Genomic DNA, 24,472 nt, shown 5'->3' with positions numbered 1-24,472 from the left:
TATGAAAAATGTCAAAAATTTTGCTCGCTCGCAACTTTTTTTTAAAGATAAATTCTTGCATATCACTGTTTTGTGAAAAATGAGCGAGACTTTAAAACATCATAAGAGACTTCTATGAGCTTATCCACAAGTAAACTACATATTGATTGATTTCCCACATTCACAAAAATCCGCCCACACCAAAAACAATATGCAGATTTGTTTTACCATTATGGACCTTCATGCCACATTTGAAGATGATCGGAGAAGCTGGTAGAGCGCTCACAATGACATCTCTGCTATTTCCACCAAAACTCTTGTTACCATGGGAACAATGCCTCTGCCCACACCAAAATCAAAAGGTCGCTTTGCTTTACCATAATGGACCTTCATGCCAAAATTGAAGATGATCGGAGAAGAAATGCAGCTGGTAGAGCGCTCAGAATGAAATCTCTGCGGCGGCGGATGCGGCAGCACAACGAGGCCAAATCCATAGTATCCTCCGAACATTGTTCGGGGGAGACAATAATCATAACATAAGCAACAAAAATAAATATCAACAAAATGTATTATTCATTAAACAAAATGATGATTTAATGGAATGCAGGAATGCACAGTTTTAGAATATATAAAAAATATAGAGGTCTAGTATAATTCAGATATAAAAATATAACATGAACAACTTGGCATCTCAAAAATATCGAAGTAAAATCCAGATATAAAAGTTATACATTTCTACTAAATACAATTTTAAATATATACATTACAGTCATTGCAGCTAAGGTATATTGCAAATGAATACTGTTAAGAAACACTTTACCAAAATCCATTTTAACATCAATGTCTCTTGCATTTGATAAAATTATCAAAAGATATCAGGATATAGAGGTCAGTTTTTAATTGACTTCCACAATGATCAATTAAATATAAAATTTATGAATGAAATGTAAGATATACCCAGATGTGAATATACAAATATTCAAATTTTCAAGAAAAAAAACCAGTTTCATTCGAACTTTGACCCAAAATTAACAATCATAAAGCAATCATGACAAGGATTCAAAGAGGTATAAAACTGGTCCACTCCTTATCGAAACCTCCCTTTAAATCCTGGTTGAACTATGATTGCTTTTCAATAAAATCAGAAACACATAGAAATACAAAAACATAATTATACTAAACTTAAATGTTTTTACAAGACCTTGGCCATGATGTGTTGCTTTGCATAATCATTATTTTGCCATAAATGGTAATTTACAATGGTAAAACAATTTTCCATAAGTAGATTTTGGCATATTGTGTTATTCCCCAATACTATCATCACATTTTATGTATTTAGTAGCAATTATTTTTACTTGTCTTCTTTGTTATTTTGATAATTTCTTTTTTTTGCATGTATTTGTTCAAATATTTGTTCACAGGGCCCCCTAAAAATAATCCAATTAAAATATGATTGCACTTCATAAGTAATACTGCATTCAATAGAAGTAGAGAAGGCAGTTCACTTATAAGCATGATAACTTAGTTACTCACCTACTTCATATGGTTTGAAAGATTAATGGTGGCAATTTTCCTGTCCATATCACATCTTTCATACAGTGATAGATGCATATAATCATAAATCATTGATATAGATTTATGAAATAACAGTTATAAACACACATACAAGAGCCCTCACACATAAATACACACCTTTCAAGATAGACTTTCGACTTATTACAGAGGTATATGAGTACACAAATGGCATAAAATTCCATGCTTCCCAGAAACAAAAAGAAACTGAGAATCAATGATTTATTATAGTCTTATTACAAACACTGTTAAAGGTTAAAAGGTTAAATACACAAGATTAAAAAAATGTTCTGCTTGGCTTTGATATTTTCTTACAGTTCAATACTCTGAATATTTTTACTTTATTCAGGCAATATCAAGCCCAATAAACTTTATGATATTAAATTGTTGTTGGGGAAAATAAAAGACAAAGTACATGTGCACGTCATATGTACATGTCACATATCACAATGTATGCTTATAAAACTGGCACAGCTAAATACTAATGCATCTAAATTTAGCTCTGTTGGTGAAGGTATCCCAATAATCATTTAAGTTTCTCACGGAAGGTATCCTTTACTTAAACTCCTATTAAAAATATCACTAAATTCTGTAGAAATTATAAACTTTAGAAAATATTTGACTTCAGTAAATTAACTGAATTTTGTAAAAAGTTGACTTCAATATCAAAATTGACTTCATTGAAATTATGCATAATTGTTTTAAGTCAAATAACTGGCCTCAATATGATACCGGTAATTGATTGTCAGAGAAAAAAAATTGCATCTAACTCCAAAATTGAAAACCAAAGTTGGCTATTAAGTGTTTCTATCCAAATCAAAAAGAATTAAGATACTAAGATTTCTGCACAATCTTTAAAAAAGGGGTATCATTTAACATATACATTTTACATGAAGAGTGACACCCATAAATTTGGATAATTTGGTAGAATAAACTTTGTCCCTGTGTACAATCTGGACCTCAATTTTCTGATTTATTGTCACATGAATAAACCACTATACCATGACGCCTGGATGGATCATGCATAAATATCTCCATTGATTTGGTTGCCTTGTGTATGATGATTGTTTGGTGAGTCATTATCTTGAGTAGGATGACTTACATCAAAGTCAAGTCTGTTATAATGCTCTTTAAAGAATATCATCAAAGGGATACAGATGATAGTAGATCCAAGCATCACCCAGTTTAACCAGTCAAAGTCTTTATCTAAACAAAACAACAATACATTCACATTTCAATTACTTCAAGAGTCGATATCACCATGCCATTCCACTTCATCACCAAATATTTGACAAAAATATATATTCCAGAACACCTTATTTCATGAACAGTAGCTTTGTCCATTTAATCTTTACCCAAGACATTTTCATTTGCATATTAATGGAGTCATTTTCGTCCAACAACCATCATCCTCTTTGTCATACTATGGAAACTATGTAGAGGAATGCTAACAGGGATGTTATTTCAAACCCCTGTAATGAGGGGGTGGCAGGGGAGCACTAGCGTACCTACGGGGAGGGGGGGGCAGAGGGGCAGACTGCCCCCCCCCCCTGACGAGTCACAACCCATGCAAGGGACATATCCCTGCCCCCCCTGACGAGTCTTGAAGACTTTTTTTTTTTTTTTGCTTGTCAAATTTTTTGGCGGACGAATTTGCCCCCCCTGTGGAAAATCCTAGGTACGCCACTGCAGGGGAGGTGCCTCCATACACATTTTAAAGACCTAGTTTTATATTCAACACTTCACAAAGACTGACCAAAAGCGTGCATCAGATGCATAAAGTTAAATAAAAAAGAAAGAGACCCCATAATCAGCTGAGAAGCTTTGCTACCACTTCACTAATGTATGCAATATATATACAAGAGAAGTACCGTATGTAATAAATAAAAAATACTCACCTATTGATGGGATCATGGGTAATATGAGGAAGCAGAGAGCAAAGAGATTGTTCAACCAAGTCATGAGAATGGTGGTTGTTTCTTCACCAATGGGGAATGCACTCTCAACAGTTATCTCCATGAAGAGTGGGATGGTGGAGTTGAGGAACAATCCAAATAGGATGACAGAGACATATAGACAAGCTAGAGAGAAGGAACATAAACAATAAATCTAAATAAATACAGTCTTTATATCCTGACAAAGTGAGATTGAAGATTAAGTAAATTGCAGTGTTTTGTGAATCATCATGTCAGTGATTTCTACTTCCAAATTTCAAACAGCCAACCAAATACAAGAACTTCAGTAGCTTTTAAAAGTTGTTAATGCACAATGACTGCCTGATTGCTTCATCTTTGTTTAAAAAATTGTCAAAGGTTTCACAGAGGAGCTCATGATACGATATTGATTTCATCACAATGTCACAAATCATGCTTTCATGAATAATGCTTTATGATGTCATGATGTTTTTGATATGACATTTGTTACTAAACATGTTTTGTAGTATTTTAATTTAATCATGATTGGTCTACGGTTTCCTCAACCTGGAATCCCTAAATGTCTTCCAATGATTTTGTATATAAAATGTTGGGTTTGTTACACCATGTCTAAATGAGCCCGTTCACTTATGAGCTCTGGAATGAATGGGTAAACTAGTACAAGCACATACTCACTTAAATTGTAAGGAATGTAATCATTGGCAAGTAGTATAGACCAAGTGAGAGTTGCACACGATGCTATGATGAGGACGAGAAGAATTGCTTTCATTTTTCCAGTGAAATAATCTGCACATCTGGAGCAAAAACAAAGCAATATATGAGACTAAAACCCTCAGAGTAATACAGATATTGGTACATCTAGGATCCAGGATCAGATTTGAGCCCCCCCCCCAAAAAAAAAAAAAAGAGGTTTTAACCCCCAACTAAATGTTTAATCAAATACTTAAAATCTTATCCAATTACAGTGAGCTTTGAAACTCAAGAGAGTCTTTCTGAATCACTTTCATTCATTTCAGCTCATGTTGAAAATATTCTTTGTATATTAGAATTCTTGTTATAAACAAGCATCTGAATGCAGTTCACAATTTGTTAAAATTTGATCAGGTTATAGGGAACTCACTCCCATTATGTTGAAATAGGACATTTTTGGTTATCTCAATTTGCACAACTTGTCACCATTTCTGCATAAAGTCATGCCTTACTTATTGAAAGACTTATTTACACTTTATTTCACATTCCCTTCCTCAAATCTTTACAGCAAATGTTTATCTTATACCATAAATCTGCTGTTGTTATCAAGATTTATCCTAATCATTATGGATGAATAAAATGACAGTTCCAGTTCGTACTATAATAAAATAAAAAAAGTTTTCATACAGATCCGTAATAATGAGCTCCTTACCTTCCAATTGCGATTCCACCAAATAATGCTGCCAAATTGGTATAGCAACCTATCCAGCCACATGTAGTCTGAACACAAGAATTAAAAAAAAACATGAAACTTTACAATGACCCATCCAACTTTTTGTGATTTCAAATAAGCAATGCTGCAGTTTCATTCACTTACGAAGTGTTCAATATTTGTTTACATCTGTGTATTTTTTTTAATTATAGATAAAAGCCAGATTCTGACTTTGACTTACATAATATCATTACAAATCAACAACTGAACACAGCCATGAGTACTGCACACAAATAACCACTAATGTGACCTTCACCTTGATACCCCTATATCTAATCAGTTCATCACCTAAATATGCATAATACTTGGATGAAATTAGAAGTAAATCCTGAGAACAAAGACGAGATGGATGGAAGACCCAAAGACACAATTCCTCCAGGATCCACCTACAGTGGTTGAAAGTATAACAAGGTGGTCCTGAACAAAGTGCATGGGAATTGTAAACACCACTAACTAAAGGATAATGAATCAAATGGGTTGGGGAGTCAATCCATGTTTGAAAACAAACATTTTTGGTGCACATACAGGATTAACTTTTGAATGTTTGATTTTGTAATTTCATGCCAAGTTTAATGGTTTTATACTAATGCTTTCCAACGTTTTTAAAACATGTATAATTTGCATTGCATAGTATGAATCTTCATATTGTCAAAATTCTTTGGGGGAGGGAGGCAAATTGATATGTCTGCCCCCCCCCCCTGTCGGATCAACGCCAGGCATGTTTTTTTTGGGGGGAGGAGGGCTTTGAGGACTGAACCCCCCAATAAAATCACTCAAGCCCCCCCAAAAAAAATTTGACCAGAAAGAAAAAATAAGATAAAGATGTATGCCCGATGCATTTTTGTTTGTATTGATTAATGCAGTATTCTATTCATGTCCTCAATTTCTCTAAAATCAAAGTTTTTACTATTCAAATTCGAGAATTTTCTTGCACGATATCTCACAAAATATCATCTAAATGCAAAATACATTTATGCGAGTGAGTGCGTGTATATGAATTCAAAGATCTCCTACAATATAGCATACTGCCTTGCAACTTTTTTTTCCAAATTAACCTCTCTATATACTTCACCCACCATGAATATAACAATACTAATGCCATAAAGATGAAGTTTTAACTCTAAACCTCTCCATGTTTAGTCAAAAGCGCTCCAAATTTTCGTCATTCTTTAGTTTAGGTTATTTGTTTTTTTAGAAAATGGCTCTATCGCTATATACTCTGTGATTGACGCTAAACTTATTATAAAGGTAAGAGTCAGGAGTGACAATCCATGTTTCGGACAGCGAGAGGGGGTAAAGACAATGTCCAAAAACTTATAATGGATAATTTTTTGGTGTGTTTCACATGCAAAGTTCTGTTTATAATATAAACTGTAAATTTTTGGTGTGTTTCACGTGCAAAATTCTGCATTATAAAATTTTGGACATTGTCTTTATCCCCTCTCGCCATCCAAAATATGGATCGTCACTACTGACTCTAACCTTTGTTTTGTTTAATAGTAGTTTTATGTTTCAGTTTGATGGTCTTATAGCACTTTCAGATGTTTGTTTTTTTCAAACACATTTTTGCGATAGATTCTTAAATTTTTCATTTCGTCAAAATTATTGGGCAGGGCAAATCGATTTGTTTGTCGCATCTCCAATCGCCCCCTGCCCCCGCCCAAAGATAGAAGCAATGCAGAATGATTTGACACTATTCTCTACAATATTCTGTTGTGTAGAATTCTGTGTTATACTGGGCAGTGATCATTAGGTTGTATTCTTTTGCAGCCTTTATTCATGTTGAGTATCCCATTAAGTAATATGTAACAGTGTAGCAGATGAACATTTAGAAGTTCATAAGGCTATCCACAGTAGGCCATTTTCATTGTATTGAATAAACCAACATCAAAAATTTCTCAAGCCCCCAGAAGCCCCCCCCAAAAAAAAAAAAAAAAAAAACCTGTTAGTCTCTGCTACTTTTATTACCTGGTCAACATGGTCATTGAAAATGGCAACCATCTGAGCAGTCCACCCATTGTATGCACCACTGCTGATAGCATAGGCTAGTGCCGGAATCCAAAAGGATACGTTCCTGAGAAAATTATACGTAACAGTAATATGTGTAAGAGCAATTACGTAATTTGGGACCCATCTATTCACAAAAATTCAAAACATACGAGTTCAAAATAAGTGAATCATTTTGGTAGCAAAGGTAGCAGCAGACTTTTGTTGTTAAAAGAGGTGGTGATTGTAGAAGGAGTGAATGCAGCATGGGAATGGTAATGATGGCAGGGGTAATGGTGGTGATGGCAATAATGATGATGATGGTGGTGGTGATGATGATGATGATGATGGTGATGATGATGCTGTTGCTGCTGCTGCTGATGATGATGATGATTATGATGATGATGATTATGACTGGTGGTGGTGATAATGATGATAATAATGATGATGATGATGGCAATCATGATGATGGTGATGATGATGATAACAGTGGTGGTGATTATATGATGATGATATAAAGGTGTTGCTGATGGTGATAGAGATGGGGGTGATAGTGGTATTGGTGCCAGGGTGACAATTATAGTGGTAATGGTGGTGCTTGTGATGGTGGAAGTGAGGTTGGAGTGTTAGTGTTGGTTGAATTAGTGGTGATGTTGGCAGTAGTGGTGGTGATGGTAGAGGTGATGATGATGATGATGATAATGATGATGGTGATGATGATGGTGATGATGGTAGTGGTGAGGGTGATAGTGTTAGTGATGATGGTGATGGTAATATTGCGGTGTTGATGGTGATAGAGGTGATAATGGTGACTGGTTGATGGTGGTGGTGACAGTAGTTGGACAGTGGTGCTGTAAAAGCTTAAGGTGGTAGAGAAGGGATGCTAAAAAAAAGCAGCTTCATGAACTTACTTGACAATAGCTTTCAGCCCAGCAATCATGTCTTCTCTCTTGGCAATAGCTGAGGCAGTTGGAGGGGTCAATGGTCGAGCAGGAAAACGAATCAAAGCTGCTAGATACACCAAGGCAGCTGCACCAAATTCTGTCAATGAAGAATAAACACCATAGAAAAAACCATTTCATCATTTTAATCGTAGGCTATATGTAACTTTGTCTAAATTAGATCGTTTGGACCACAGAAATCTGTTTGACTTCAGAAAAATTCAATATAACACATGCTGTGCATGTATAGTATAGGAAACTGCGTGATATGCTAAAGGATGTTAATCGTACAAGATACAGTGGAAGGAAAATTGATGCACAACGCCAATGTTACGCCTGTTCAAGTAATCAGGCCAGATGGGCATGTAAAAAAGCTGTTCATAATTTTGAGGGACGTATTGCATCTGGATCTAAACAATGCCCTAAAGCTTTTGGTCCTATGTAAAATCCAAGACCACTGTCCACGAGTCAGTTGCCAACATTGTCAAACCTGATGGGAGTACCACTACTTCAAACAACGTAAAAGGCTGAAGTTTTGCAGGATGTTTTCACATCAGTTTTTACTCGGGAGATTATGAATGACATGCCAGCTCCCCCTGTGGGTGATTTCATTGCTCCGTTTGATGACATAGAGATAGCCTCCAATAATGTATTCAATCTTCTGTGTAAACTGCAACCAAGTAAAGCCCCTGGACCAGACCAAATCCATCCAAATCCATCCATGTGTACTCAAGGAATTAGCTGGTGTACTTTGCTTACCTATTTCCATTCTGTTTCAGAAAAGTGTAGGACAAGGAGTTTTGCCTGAAGATTGGAAGAGTGCTAATGTGACCCCGGTATTTAAAAAGGGTAGCAAATCAGAAGGTAGAAACTACAGGCCTGTAAGTCTGACATGTGTTATGTGTAAGTTACTTGAAAGCTTGGTAAGGACACAACTTATTGTCAGCTCCAGGAGAATGACCTGCTCTCTGTTCATCAGCATGGTTTTATTGCTGGACGTTCTTGTACTACATAGTTTTTAGAAGTCCTGGACCCGCATTTTGGATGATGGCGGTAGTGTAAATGTAGTGTTAATTGATTTTATGAAAGCCTTTGACACTGTTCCCCATCATCGACTTCTTAGTAAACTACAAGCTCTTGGAGTCAAAGGTAAAATGCATGCATGGATTCGTGACTTTCTGCTTGGTAGACGTCAAAGGGTCGTTGTCAGTGGTCAACACTCCCACTGGTCAGAAGTTTGCAGTGGAATACCCCAGGGCAGTGTTCTTGGGCCCATTTTCTTTTTAATGAATGTAAATGATCTCCCAGATTCAGTGCAGAATTCAACCAAGCTGTTTGCTGACGATACTAAGTTGTATGTTCGTTCTGATGTTCCAGGGGCCACCGGTAAGTTGCAAGATGATTTGATTGAGCTTGAGGCCTGGGCTGAGAAGCGGCAGCTACGTTTTCACCCAGATAAATGTACTGTTTTGAAGATTGGAAGAAGTAGGTCTGACTCTAAGTATCATATGACCAAAGGTTCGCGATCGGTTGTTCTACGTGAATGTGAGAGTGAGAGAGATTTAGGAGTTCAGGTAGACTCACGTCTTTCTTTGAAGGAGCACATTTCTAAAGTGGTGTCAAAGTCTAATAGACTGCTTGGTATTATAAGAAGAACTTTTGTACATTTGGATAAGACCTCTATAAAGCTTTTGTTTAAGGGTATTATTCGCCCAATCTTAGAGTATGGCCAGGCTGCGTGGTCACCGTATAAGCTGGGTGAGCAGAGGCGGTTAGAGAGTGTCCAACGTAGAGCTACTTAATTGATCCCAGGTATTAAGCACCTATCATACTCTGAACGTCTTTGCCTCCTGAAATTGCCATCGCTCAGACAGACGTAAAAGAGGTGACATGATTGACGTGTACAAATATCTGCATGGTTACTATGATACAAGTTCTGAGCTTTTCTGTCTGAGAAATGGTGGTAAAACATGTGGTCATTCCTTAAAGCTAGAGAAAAGATATTCGCGTCTTGATGTGCGTAAGTTTTTCTTTGCTAACCGAGTGATAGATGTGTGGAACAGTCTCCCAGAAGATGTAGTTACTGCTTGTTCAGTGATTGCATTTAAGAATAAACTGGATAAGCATTGGGAGAAGATTGCCTATGATTTTGAGTGATTTTCGATTCTCGTGTGTTTTCATGGTATTTTTTGCTGTCTACGATACCCCTGCCACCCCTCCCTGCCAACATAAGTAACGCATCTAATTTTGTCTGAAGGAGAGCAGCAATAGACATTCTACTTTGATCGATGAACAGGCTTAGTCCTACAACATTGTTGGAGTAAACTAAACTAAACTCTAATCTGGTTTTTGTCTCGCCTGCATAGCAGAGCGAGACTATAGGCGCCGCTTTTCCGACGGCGACGGCGGCGGCGTCAACATCAAATCTTAACCTAAGGTTAAGTTTTTGAAATGACATCATAACTTAGAAAGTCTATGGACCTAGTTCATGAAACTTGGACATAAGGTTAATCAAGTATTACTGAACATCCTGCCTGACTTTCAGGTCACATGACCAAGGTCAAAGGTCATTTAGGGTCAATGAACTTTGACCATGTTGGGAGAATTATTTTCAAAATCTTAACCGAAGGTTAAGTTTTTGAAATGACATCATAACTTAGAAAGTATATGGACCTAGTTCATGAAACTTGGGCATAAGGTAAATCAAGTATAAGTGAACATCCTGCTCGAGTTTCAGGTCACATGACCAAGGTCAAAGGTCATTTAGGGTCAATGAACTTTGGTCAAGTTGGGGGTATTTGTTGAATTACTATCATAACTTTAAAAATTTATGGATCTAGTTCATGAAACTTGGACATAAGGTTAATCAAGTATTAGTGAACATCCTGCCTGAGTTTCAGGTCACATGACAAAGGTCATTTAGGGTCAATGAACTTTGGCCAAGTTGGGGGTATTTGTTGAATTACCATCATAACCCTGAAAATTTATGGATCTAGTTCATGAAACTTGGACATTAGGTTTATTAAGTACCACTGAATATCCTGTGCGAGTTTCAGGTCACATGACCATGGTCAATGGTCATTTAAGGTCAATGAACTTTGGCCGTGTTGGGGTATTTGTTTAATAACCATCCTAACTCTAAAAGTTTACGGATCTAGTTCATAAAACTTGGACATAAGAGTAATCAAGTATCACTGAACATCCTGTACGAGTTTCAGGTCACATGACCATGGTCAAAGGTCATTAAAGGTCAATGAACTTTGGCCGTGTTGGGGGTATTTGTTGAATTACCATCCTAACTCTGAAAGTTTATGGATCTAGTTCATAAAACTTGGGATATAAGAGTAATCAAGTATCACTGAACATCCCCTGTGAGTTTCAGGTCACAAAACCAAGGTCAAAGGTCAGTTAAGGTCAATAAACTTAGGCCATGTTGGGGTAATTGCTGAATTGCCATCATAACTTTGAAAGTTTATAGATAGAGTGAATGAAATGTGGACATGGGTGTAGTTGACAAGTCTTAAGTCACCGTTCAAATGTCATTTATGGTCAATGAACGTGGTATTATGTCATTATATGAATGGTGTTTTTGTGAATGATTATTTTATAGTAGTTTTCAAAGTTAGCACTGCTGCTATATTAAATCGCGTAATGCAGGCGAGACTGCCAGAGGCGTTCCACTTGTTTTTTTATTTACCATGTGAAAAAACTTGATTTATGAAAGCTTTTGATTTATGCAAGCTCACATGTACATGTATATTACAAATAAGAAATATTTTGTCTTGTTTCTGTATACATTTTTAAGGAATGTCAATTGATTATTCAAGTAATAATTGTGAAAGTAATTTAACATTCCTGCAACATATTTACTCACCTATGTACATGAGAATATGGATTCCTTTAAGATGTCTTTCCATGTCATCATCTGAGAGAAAAAGAAATCATTTACATTTAGTGCAAGGCATTTCTCCTTTTATTAAAGAAAAAAGAATTCAGTTTTACGCAACATAGAAAGGTGTTTGAATAATCTCATTGCGATTAGCATAGGCACACTAAACAGCTGTATATGGTACATATGGTACGTACAATCAATTAAGCACAAATGTCAAGCTGCCAAAGGATATCGATAAGCTAAGAATGTTCATTACAAAAATAATGCACTCTCACATATTGTGGTCCATTGCGCATGATACATGTAAGTGAATGCAGTTCTCAAAACCCCATGATTTATTTATAAGAAGTTGCAGTTTGTACAATCAAACAGATTGGCAAGATCAGGGAGGTGACCTTCTGACTATTTGCCCTTTGCACCTTGATTTCATTGTGAAATGGCAGCCAAACCAGTTATGACTTCAATATTAGTTTACATTTGATGTCATCAACATAGTCTTATGAAATCATGCCACTCTAGAGATAATTACTGTCCCAATGTCTTACAAGCATTCGCAAATACAAAATAAGGATTAAAGAGATTGAAAGTCAATCTGGTGGTACAAAAACCTAATCCTAATTTCAATCCCATTCTCATTCAAGCATTGCATATTTAAAAGAATCCATTGAGCATTAACTCTCTGTTATGCATAAGCCTACATTGGTCAAATCTAGGATGTAGTGCATGTATGAATGAACAGACTGTCAGAAAATAAATAAATAAATACCTCAGGCAAAAATAGCCTCCAAAATATATACTCAATGCTGATTGACATTGCTTTCTTTGGGGATATTTTTAACATTACAACTTGTTTTATTTTCTATTTGTAGGTACATGTATCCACTAACTTAATTTTAATTGGAATAGGTCTGAAATTGATATTATGGTCACACCAAAAATAATATGGGGCCTATCTCTGACTACCACAACTATATGTTCCAAAAATTGACAGAAACATTACCAAGATAATTCAACTGTCACTTTTAAGGGTGAAGAGAGTACAATGAAAGTTCCATTATCAACACTCAAGCTCACCTGTATGGTTATACTGGAATGATATATTTCCTTCTGGTACTGTAAATGGGGGTCTATTGGGGGAAATTATTATGATACTGTGAGTACAAATGGAACTCAACATATGTAGTTTTATATCTGGATTTCCATATCATTCAAATTCCTATAAAGGGATGCTCCGGGCTGAAGAAATGAAAAAATATATATAAATAGAGTAAAATTCACTGAGCAAAATGCTGAAAATTTGATCAAATTTGGATAACAAATAACAAAGTTATTGAATTTCAAAGATTTGTATTATTCCGGTGAAATAGTTCTAGGCATGTCTTCATGAATATTCATTAGGTGGGCTGATGATGTCTTATCTCCACTTCTTCTTTTGTATTTCATTACATGAAATGAGGTTTATTCAAAGATTTTCTACCAAGAACTAAAACAATTGGATTGACAACTGATTAAGTGCATTGGTTATTTCTAGCTGCAACTTATTTCATCAAAAAGGAGACACACCATTTACACATTAATGAAAAAAATGAAACATTTATGATTTCATGTAATAACATAAGTGTATGATAAAGTATTAACTATTGCTTTATATTTTCATGAAGCCGTTACTTTGATACATCACAGAAAACCAAGTTTCTACACAAATTTATATATCTGCAATAAAAGAAATAAGACAAAAAATAAATTGTTTTGAAAGTTGTACAAAATTTAACATTAAGAAAATTAATCTTTTTTTTAATGCATGCATCATATATGCAGATTTTATTGCAAAATATTTTGTGTGATTTTCAGATTTCAGAGTATCATGGAACAGCGTGCCCTCCAATAGAAAAGAAATCCTTAACAAATGCAATAAAATATGATTTTTTTTTTCACACCAAAACAATTTCAAATTTTCTCTTTAAAATATTAAAAACCTTTCTTTCCTACCTGTCCAATAATGAAAATAATTGTTCTATAGTGCAATACATTTAGAGAAATTGTAATGTGTACATACGGGGTTGTTGTTCCATTTTTTATGTTGCCAACAATCTCTGGCCCAAGCACAAATGATGTTGCTAGACCTAGGTAGGGTAAGGTAGATGATATAGCTGTAGCTGTGGTTCGTTCATTAGTAGGAAACCAGGTAGCTGATATTGATGTGACGGCAGACATCATAATCGGTCCAGCTAGTCCAATGAAGATATGCCCAATATTCATAGTCCTTTTGAAAAATGGCAAACAAAATTAAAAGCATTAGATCTAGACCAGATGGCTGACTACACAACAGACAATTTTCATTTGAAAAATTCTGTATAAAGAAAAAATCCAAGCATAGAGCTATGCTTGGACCCCTCAGAATAACAGACTGTGGCTGAAGAGGGCCATCCAGCCCACGAGCGGAGAATAAATAAATTAAGAATAAAAATGCTCAGCTAACACTTTACATTTTACAATTCAATTATTTTTTTCAAACTTGACTAATACTAGTACACATTGCGTCTACCAGTCATATAAGCATACCAATTTAACAAATTGTGGGCATTTGAATACATGTATCAGGTATACTTCAATATTAAGTATAATTTTTAAACTAAACAAAACATATTGGTACAATAAGTGCCAAGCATGAATTCAGTAAGAAGAGGAAACCATTAATTGCCCATACCATTTCATCATATGAACAGGAACCGGGATGCACCTCACTCCAACACCAATCACCAACAGGCCTCCAGTAAGAAGCACAGCTATACGCAGACCTACAAAATAATAGACACAAAGTAATTAATAAAGCCGTTTTGTAGGTTAACTGGATAAATTTTATATAAGAGGAATTTGAAACACTGAATTTATAATTATATTTTTCATCAAATTCTTAAAAGATTATTACACAATTGCTGCAAGTTTTAGGTAGATCTGTTCATCCCTGCCCTTGGGGACAAGCCCACATCCACAACTAAGGATGATGAATACTAATACTACCATTTCTAGTACTATATTCTTCTACTACTAAACTTGGGATCTTTGCTATTTAATGTAAAATAATCATAAAAATGCAAGTTCATGAACATGGAATTCAAATCAGCAGGAGACAAAGTCATACCGGAATGTCATATTACTGGTCTAAAAGTCCTTGTTCTCCTCATGTCATCATAAGTATGAGAAATTTGCCATGTATAAGCTATTAAGAGCTACATTTGAAATTTAAGATTTTAAATACTCTCTTTCCATTAATGATTTTTAAAAACCTTTCAAATATTTCCACAGTGCAAGTCAAATTAACAGTTATAAAAAGATAATCTACCGGTATATCAATGTATGAACCTTGCCTAAGTTCCTTTTACATCAACTACTCAGGTAAAGAAGAAAATGATACATTATTATCATATGAAAATAATCTCGGAAATCAACTGCTCAGAAAAATGGAGGGGAAATGAAAAAATAATGTATTGAATTACCTCTGACATGTAAAAGCCATGAAAAGAAGAATGCAGACACGAGAAATGTGATACAGCCCCAGTTAGCCAGCAAAGCAAACTGACCAGGGTCCCAATGTAAAACTATCGATGCTAAAATGCAAAAGAAGAATGGTACGATGTATCTCATGTAAGAAATTTCTCTGAAAATCCTTCTTCTAATTTGGCCAGCATACCACTGGCATAGGAACTTGACCTATAGATTCCATTGAAAGAAACAGACAAGTGGAACGCCTCTGGCCATCTCACTTGCATTATGCCATTCGATATAGCAGCAGTGCTGCCTTTGAAAACAGCTAATGAATAATTATTCACAGAAGAAAATACTAACATAATAAAAAAAATATTATGTCCATTGACCCAAAATGACCTTTGACCATGATCATGTGACCTAAGACATGTGCTTACCAATCATTCATACTTGATTTACCCTTATGTCGATGTTTCATGAACTAGATCCTTAAACTTGCTAAGTTATGATGACAATTTAACACAAAGTTCCCAACACGGCCAGAGTTCATTGACCTTTGAATGACCTTTGATCTTGGCCATGTTCCTGAAACGCGCACAGGGTATTCAGGGATACATGTTTTGCTGCTCTTTTGTCCAAGTTTCATGAACTACATTGTAGATCCATAAACTTTTAAAATTATGATGACAATTCCACAAATACCCCCGACATTACCAAAGTTTGTTGACCCTAAATGACCTTTGACCTTGGTCATGTGACCTGAAACTCGCACATGATATACAGAGATACATGGTTGCTCTTATGTGTATGTCCAAGTTTCATGAACTAGGTCGGTATAATTTCTATGTTATGATGACATTTCAAAAACTTAGCCTTGGTTAAGATTTCAATGTTGATGACGCCGCCGCTGTCGGAAAAACGGCGGCTATAGTCTTGCTCTGCAGGCGAGACAAAAGTAATATACTTGCTGATATAATCAATCTTTTTTAAGTTTTGATAAATCTGAATATAATTTCATTCAAAATATGTGGATTAATTAAGATTTATTACAAAAATGATAAAATGAGAATTGATACACTCATTGAATATTTTGTTCTCACCAAAGCTTTTAGGCTTTTAAAAGCCATTTCCAATACAAAATGCTAATTCATGAAGATACATGTAGCATGCAGTATAGGCCTAGATACATTTATCATAGATCGATATTTCTAAATTAATGATAGAATAATATTCAACTGTAGATTAGGTCCATCAATATAGAGACTGGAATACTCAGAAAATAGCATAACATCTGAAAGGTGCAAACTGCAAGTTTTCATAAATTCATATCAATTTCTTGCGAAAAATTTATGACAAAAAAAATATGGAACAGGAGCATGAGCGTCTACCAACCTGCATAAGTACCAAAGTAACTAAATATTTCATCAATATCAAATACATTTAATACTTATCTACTGTAATGATTACTGGCGGATCAAGGGGGGAAGGGGCACAGCCGGCCCGTGCCCCCCCCCCCTTTTGAGAAGCAAAATTAAGATTTGTAAAAATGCCATTAAAACAGAAGTGTGCCCCTCCCCTTTGAAAGTGAAGACCTTTTTCTTCTTTTTTTTGCTTGTCAAATATTTTCGGGGACGGAATATAATGCATTTTTTGTTAAAACCCCCTTTTTTTTTGCTTGCCAAATTTTTCATCAGAAAAATATGCCCCCCCCCCTTTTGGAAAAACCTGGTTCCGCCCCTTGTATGAAACCACCTATTCTTCTCATTTACTGAAAATCAGTAATACTTGCAGCCCTGTATCAAGGAAATGTGGATGAAAGCTGTCAAATTTACATTGAACTTTCTCTGATAATTGTATTTTGATATACCACAATATGTGCTGATAGTTGTGCACTACATTGCAAATACTCCCAAGGAATCAAACTGTAGTAAAAAAAAAATATCTGTACCTGTGTCTTCTATAGGTCCCCATGTATTCCAGGCTAAACACTGGATGAATGACATCAATGAGAACACAGCCAAAACATACCACCTCTCAAGGTACAAAACATACTCCTTAGTCTTAACTGAGTGTCCAATCTCTTTGTTGGTTATTGGTCTCTGCTGATTCTGGATGGCTTGAGAGAGAGCACTGATTGATGTTCCATTGCCATGGAGACCCTCATCTGCCTCTGCATCAAGGGAGAGGAGAAGTTCTTGGTCGGATTCAACACCATTTGATGCCGTTAATCCAGACATGGTTTTCCCAGATTGAAATGAAGAGTGATCAATGATCCCAGTCACTTGAAGAACATCGAGTTGTCTCAAAGTGACCAATTACTCTGATATTGAAAGTAAATATAAATGTGCAAACATATGAGGAAGTTTTAAGTGTAAGAAAATAGATAGGCATACATGTATACATTCATAAATAATTTTTCCTACATGTAACTCCTGCCTAATCCTTTGACCAGGGGTGCTGCTAATGTGTGTGATTTCCCAAGTTTACTTCATTTGAAGTTTTCAAGTAATACTAAACTCATTTGTTTGTAACTATAGATTACAATATTGACAGTTGGTTGCATGCACAGATATCGAAGATAAGATTCTACGTAAGCACTGACTAAAAAAACATATAAACATCTAAAACTGAAAGAACTGAATCTGATAGAGTTAACTAGGGAAACTTAAGTATTTGAATTTATCCCTGTGAAGCAACTTAGTGGAGAGTAGGCCTACATTATTTACGATAACATGAGCTTTATTCTTTTGGATAAATGGACCTACATGTAAATTGGATGCTGGACATGACAATTACTTATTAAATTATCAATGTCAATTAATGTATCTTAAAAGTTATGAAAATTGACACATTTTGTGGTTAAGTGATAAAAATTGGCACATTGATATTGACAAAAATTGGCACATCTTGAAATTGACATTGCTTGGCACATCTTGAATTAACCTAAGTATAAGTACATAAGAATTTACCAAGTATACATGTATTGGTATCTTTTGAAATTGACCAAGTATGGTATATTTTGAAACTGAGTATTGTCACATAAATATTGACCAAGTACTACATGTATATTGGTATCTTTTAAAATTGACCAAAGTATTGTCACATAAAAATTGACCATGTATATTGGTATATTTTGAAATCAAACAAAGTATTGGCACATACAAATTGACCATGTATATTGGTATATTTTGAAACTGAACAAAGTATTGGCACATAAAAATTGATTGATATCATTTGAAGTTGACTGTTGGCATATTATAAAAATTGACCAAGTATATTGGTCTTTTAGAATTGATTGAATTATTTGCATATAAAAATTGACCATGTATATTGGTATCTTTTAAAATTGATTAAATATTGGCACATTAAAATTGACCATGTATATTGGTATCTTTTGAAACTGAATTTTGAAATTGAAATTGAGTATTGGCACATAACAATTGATTGGTATCATTTATCTAGATTTAAAGTTGACTAATGTATTGGCAAAAAAATTGACCAAGTATATTGGTATCTATTGAAATCAAACACAGTATTGGCACATAAAAATTGATTGAATCATTTGAAGTTGACTAATGTATTGGCAAAAAAAAAAAAATTGACTAAGTATATCGGTATCTTTGAAATTGACCAAAGTATTGGCACATAAAAAAATTGACCAAGTAGGCCCTATATTGGTATCTTTTGAAATCAAACATAGTGTTCGCTCATAAAATTGACCAAGTACATATACATTGGTATTTTTTTAAATGGCACATAAAAAATGACCAAGTGTATTGGCATCTTTTTAAAAGTATTCGCACATAAATTTGACCAAGTACATTGGTATCTTTTGAAATGGCACATAGAAAATGACAAAGTATTTTTTTTAATTGATTAAAGTATCAGTTGGCAAATAAAAAATGACCAAATATATTGGTATCTTTTGAAATTGACCAAACCATTGGCACATAAAAAATTGACCAAATATATTGGTACCCTTTGAAATTGAACAAGTATTGGCACATATAAATTGACCAAGTGTATTGGTATCTTTTGAAATTGACCAAAGCATTGGCACATTAAAATTGACCAAGTACATTGTATATTATCTTTTGAAATTGAACAAAGCATTGGCACTTAAAAAAATTGACAAAGTATATTATTGGTATCTTTTGAAATCAATCAATGCAATAATTGGCACATCAAAATTGACCAAGTTAAGTAGGCCCCTAATAAGTAATATTGCTGTTTTGAAATCAAACAAAGTATTGCCACATAAAAATGTTACCGATTATACATGTATTATTCATGGGAGATCTATCTTTTGACATTGACCAAAGCATTGGCACATAAAAATTGACCAAGTAAGATGGTTTCTTCTGAATTTTTCCAAAGTATTGGCACACATAAAATTAACCACGTAGAGTATTGGTATCTTATATTGAACATTGATGTCCTTCCATTTCACACAGTTTGACTTAAGTTTGTGCAGCCCCACACACACAGGCGCAGGCATAAACCAGGGAGCTCTGGCCCTTAAAAAAAGGAAAAGTTAGTTCTCTATGTCGCGTTCGTTCTCAGTTTTGATCGGCAATTTGGTTTTCAATTTTGAAAGGAGAACAAACGAGACAGAACTTTTCCTTTTTTTGAGGGTCCACTTGAGCCTCGATGTCCAGATGTCAGGATTCTGTGTCACCATATAGAGTCATAGACCTTCATCCACATAGTCGAGGTAAGTGCATAATTTATTTTTCCCCTTTTATTTGGGGTGCTATTGCGACCCCATTCTACCCCATTTTGGAGAGTACCCTCTGGCTCTGCCTAATAATATTACACGGACGAGTCCTGGGCTCCGACCCACTTCACGGGCTGGAGCTCCCTGGTAGGTACTGGTTGGCCTGGCCTGGGTTAGCGCAGGCATAGACCAAAAGCTTCGGTCTCTGTTATGTTGGTTGTTCCGCTGAACTCCGTTGGCTCCACTCACCAAATACAGAAGACCGAAGTTCTACTTCTAGCTCTATCTGTACAGGGGACTCAATGGCCATGTTTATGCACTTGTTCACTGCAACCATCCTGCCTGTGGGGAATCTACAGGTAGGACTATGGTATGCCAATGCTGTACACAGCACACACTTTAAAAAATCATTAAAATGTCACTTTTGTGACCAAAATTACTAATTTCCATACAGTTGCAATTTATTTTTCAGTAGTAACCAGGGAATAATTTTTGTATTCACCAGAGCGCTCAAAAACTTACATTTTGGGCGTATTTTTGTGTACGCCCTCTATTGGTGGAAAGTAATATGGTAAGAAAATTTTCATTTTTCAATCTCTATTTTTAATTAAGAAAAAATAATTTAAAGAATCAAATTTACTTAAGAGCCAAGTTATATGATGAATAGCTGTAATGGAAACAGACAGTGTAACAAAATCAAGCATTTGTCCAAAAGAAAAAGAGAAAATAAGCCAAACATTGCTACCCTTATTTTGCAACGCATGGAGATGTAACTGAGAACAAGGTTATATCCACCCACGGCTACATCTCAGCCGCCGACTACAGAATAATTGAAGGCACGGCGCATTCAACAAATATCGTTAATTTACGAAAAATTAATACGAGGACTTACAGAATGAAGTCCTCCTACGAAACTTACGAAACGATGTGAAGTCAATTACTCATAATTTGATGAATATCCCTCAAAATGCGTCATTTAAGCGTTGATTTTTCTTCTCGTTGACAAAATACGAGAGCTACCTTTCTAGCTCTCAAATTTTTCGTCTAATGAGCGAAAGAGGGCGCGCGATTTATCTTCATATCAAAGACACTACAATTGAAAGACTAGACACAGAAATTATCTTACACGTAAATCGATGCAAAGCGTTACGCGAAGTCGGCAAAGTGTTCAATCTTTTTACTGTAAAGACTTTGGTGGAACGTTAATTGACAAACGAAGGGTAGCACTTGCGGGGCTTTGTTCAAGGTACATAGAATTTTCTACATTTTTGTTTAATTTGTCATTGTTTTGAATATTTTCCAAAAAGTATTATCGTCAGCAAAAATAATAAAAAAGTATGTTTTTTAAGTGATTGCATTTATTGGGGTCTCTATTTTATCAAACAATTATTGGAATTGCGCATACAATGTATCATGAATCTAGTTTAAAAAATACCACCAAGCTGAATTAAGGTTGCGAACTGTATTAGCGCCACCAACAACCTTCCTTTTATTTCCGTGGAGGAGACGTGCGAAGCCACTTTCCAGGCAGAGGTAAGCGATTTTGCTCTTTTTTGTGTCCTTTTTAAATTAAAAAAATATGTTAAAAATTGATAATGGAACGCTTTCTACCAGAAAAAGCCCTGGTGAGTAGCGGAATGGGTTTCGGCTAACATCATTCACGTTATGAAGCGATGTTAACGACAACTCTAAAATCCACTACAAAAACACGTTGGTTGTGCGAGGTTCGTATAGCATATACTAACCTTGCAATAGTGTGAGTGGGTTATATCATAACCTTGTTCATTGAATGAGTGTGTTTATGTATTAAGTTCGGCCCAAAACAGGGAAGTGAAGTTGCGCGACAGCCGAAGTAAGTCACTGTTTTTTCCCCTTTCAAGTTTATTTTTCCCCGTTTTGGTGCATTTCAGGCCAAAACAGAATGATAATCTTTATTTTGGAATTTGGTACAGTTCTTTTTATATATTTTTTTTAATGAAATAAAGACAAAAATCGATGAGCCCCGACGGGGGGATTTTGCATTGTTACCCCCCTAATGGTGGCTGCACGATAACGAGCCGTCTGTGTACGAGGAGAAATTCAAAAAAATTCAAAATGTTAAAAAACTCCTCGAAACAGACGGCTGCCAGCTGTCTAGCGCAGGCACAGCTCAGCCAACACACACTGACATAACCAAGGGAGCTCCCGGAGCCCAGGGGCTCACCATGTATTTGACCATACTCACGGGACTAGGGTGATTTATGGTCTAAATATTTCTCCAAATGAATTGTGAAAACAGAAATTATGCACTTACCACGATTATATGGATGAAGGTCTAACGAGTGGCAGTTTCCTGACATCTGGGCACAGACTGGAACCTCAAAAAACGAAAAGTTCTCTCCTTCTACCCCCGTCTCGATCGACCATTTTTGTTATGAATTGTAACAAAATGGCCGATCGAGACTGGGGTAGGAGAGAACTTTTCGTTTTTTTGAGGTTCCAGTTTGTGCCCAGATGTCAGGAAACTGCCACTCGTTAGACCTTCATCCATATAATCGTGGTAAGTGCATAATTTCTGTTTTCACAATTCATTTGGAAAAAATATTTAGACCATAAATCACCCTAGTCCCATGAGTATGGTAAAATACACGGTAAGCCCCTGGGGCGGTATTCTGAGGTCATTTTATCTTTAAAATATTTTATTTTATCTCTTAAAATGAAATTGGTATTCTGAGATGACATTTTATCTCTCAGATAAAATTAAAAATTTCATCTTGAGTATAAATTTTATCTTGCGTATCTATGATGATACGCAACAGAGCAGTGGCTGCGTAGACATACCCATCGCGTATCTGGCCATTGCAACGCGGGTGATGTGCTTGCGCCCAAGTTACTTTGAAGAAAAAAATAAAATAAACTTAAAAGAGGGTAAGGGCTATTTTATCTCCACGACATTGATTTCGTCAATATTTCTAGGTGAATTAACTCCAAAGGTTGGCATGAAAATTAAGAAAAATGATATATTCATTGAGAACAGCACCTTAAAGTTATTCCTGTACAATCAGGAAGTATTTCAAGACTTTTCTTGACTAATATTGTCTTTGAAATGATGCTTGAAAAGATGCGATATAGACTTCGAAAAAAAGATGAGTATTGCCATTTTTGTTAAAAAGAAATCTCTGTAAAGACGCGCAGGCGTATAGTGCAAGCGTATTGAAGTCAATAAATTGACGCAATCTCACTCCTTCGCCACACCTCCTAGCGGAATGGATTTCCATTGGTTGAGTGATATGAGAGAGCTATAAAACTAAAAGCACGTTTCTAATTGGATATTGATTAAAAAATAGGTGTGTCTTACAGAGATAAAATGGAGATAAAATTGTTCTCAGAATACCAATTCGGAGAGATTTTAAGGGTATTTTATCTCACTGGTTTTAACGGAGATAAAATATTTTATTTTATCTGAGATAAAATGGATCTCAGATTCAGAATACCACCCCTGGGCTCCCGCACGCTGCGCGGGCGGGAGCTCCCAGGGTTAACACTGACACAGACTTTACACTACCTCGAGCGAAGTTCGTGCAGGCTCCACTCCACTTCACTACCGCTACACTATGCTCCACCTACCCGAACGAAGTTCGTGCAGGCTCCACTCCACTTCACTACCGCTACACTATGCTCCACCTACCCGAACTTCGAGATCATGAACTCGATCGGATATTCCGAGTGACAAAAGGTGGGATTTTATGGGAAGAAAATACAAAATTCATGCAACATCACGATCTTTAAAAACAAGTACAACTAATATTCTTACTTTACACAAAGTTTCACTTCTTTTCCATGCTTCTATCGGTCTCAAAATTGGTGATTTAGAGCCAACATGATCATGAAGTTCCTCACACGTATAAATATTAAGGCGCTGCCGACTTCAAAACATCGCCTCAGAACTTGTATCATACTTACTTAGTAACCATGCAGATATTTGTACACGTCAATCATGTCACCTCTTTTACGTCTGTACATCAAAATTCAAATATTTTGTGGTTAAAGAATGCAAAAGTGGGTATTACCGTACCGGTACATGCAATGTGACGCCCATTACTTAGCTGTCGATAGTATCAGCGAGCTGTTTAGGGGCGCAGGGCCAGGGTCGGTCGTGTTATCTTCAACTTTCAAGCGATCGACAACAATAAATAGCGATTAGCGATCATGTGATTGTACCCTGAATCCAGAGCTTATAACGTATGAGGTAACACTTTGATGGTATCTTCAACAATTGAAATAGTGATCAAAATTCCCTTGGGTGTCGGCCATAGAGATACATAATTACTCTCGATGGTGTCGGCTCAGTGTTCTAAAAATTCGTATCTCACTCCTAGTCTTATCATTAAAATATTTGTTTTTAATATACATCCTATGATTACACCAATTATATGCCACACTACCCAAATCGTAAAGCATAGTTATCTATTCCACTAAGAGTTATAAAATCCGACCTCAATGGCCTCATATGCTGTATGCTTC

The 24,472-nt window shown here is 35.7% G+C and overlaps 1 protein-coding gene across 6 annotated transcripts; it reads right to left on the bottom strand.

Annotated features, from left to right (window-relative positions):
* Positions 1-530: 530 nt before the first annotated feature.
* Positions 531-24,417, bottom strand: LOC129257115 (solute carrier family 49 member 4 homolog). Of its 6 annotated transcripts, none has more exons than XM_054895370.2 (13): positions 24,024-24,417; positions 17,201-17,572; positions 15,264-15,374; positions 14,474-14,564; positions 13,823-14,029; positions 12,841-12,893; positions 11,749-11,799; positions 7,845-7,974; positions 6,916-7,021; positions 4,888-4,955; positions 4,161-4,279; positions 3,450-3,632; positions 531-2,757 (listed from the first exon to the last, which is right to left on the bottom strand). In XM_054895370.2, exons 2-13 carry the CDS (start codon positions 17,487-17,489, stop codon positions 2,570-2,572), a joined length of 1,596 nt encoding a protein of 531 aa, XP_054751345.2. In that variant the 5' UTR covers positions 17,490-17,572; positions 24,024-24,417; the 3' UTR covers positions 531-2,569. The 6 variants fall into 6 exon arrangements, with proteins under 6 accessions (XP_054751345.2, XP_063953301.1, XP_063953302.1 ...); XM_064097231.1 differs by having other exon boundaries at positions 23,912-24,167; XM_064097232.1 differs by having other exon boundaries at positions 549-2,757; positions 23,953-24,104.
* Positions 24,418-24,472: the final 55 nt, after the last annotated feature.

Source organism: Lytechinus pictus, chromosome 3, assembly GCF_037042905.1.
Source record: "Lytechinus pictus isolate F3 Inbred chromosome 3, Lp3.0, whole genome shotgun sequence".
NCBI lineage: Eukaryota > Metazoa > Echinodermata > Echinoidea > Temnopleuroida > Toxopneustidae > Lytechinus > Lytechinus pictus.
Note: the sequence above shows the minus strand (reverse complement) of the source record. Positions and strands in the feature narration are given on the sequence as shown.

What these genes read in the sequence shown, in the direction of transcription:
- LOC129257115 (XM_054895370.2), bottom strand. Translation starts at nt 17,489, where the DNA reads ATGTCTGGATTAACGGCATCAAATGGTGTTGAATCCGACCAAGAACTT. An exon ending in GGTGGAATCGCAATTGGAAG is followed by an intron (nt 4,280 to 4,887) that starts GTAAGGAGCTCA and finishes TTTTTGCTCCAG; the next exon opens with ATGTGCAGATTATTTCACTG. An exon ending in ACCCATGATCCCATCAATAG is followed by an intron (nt 2,758 to 3,449) that starts GTGAGTATTTTT and finishes TGTTTTGTTTAG; the next exon opens with ATAAAGACTTTGACTGGTTA.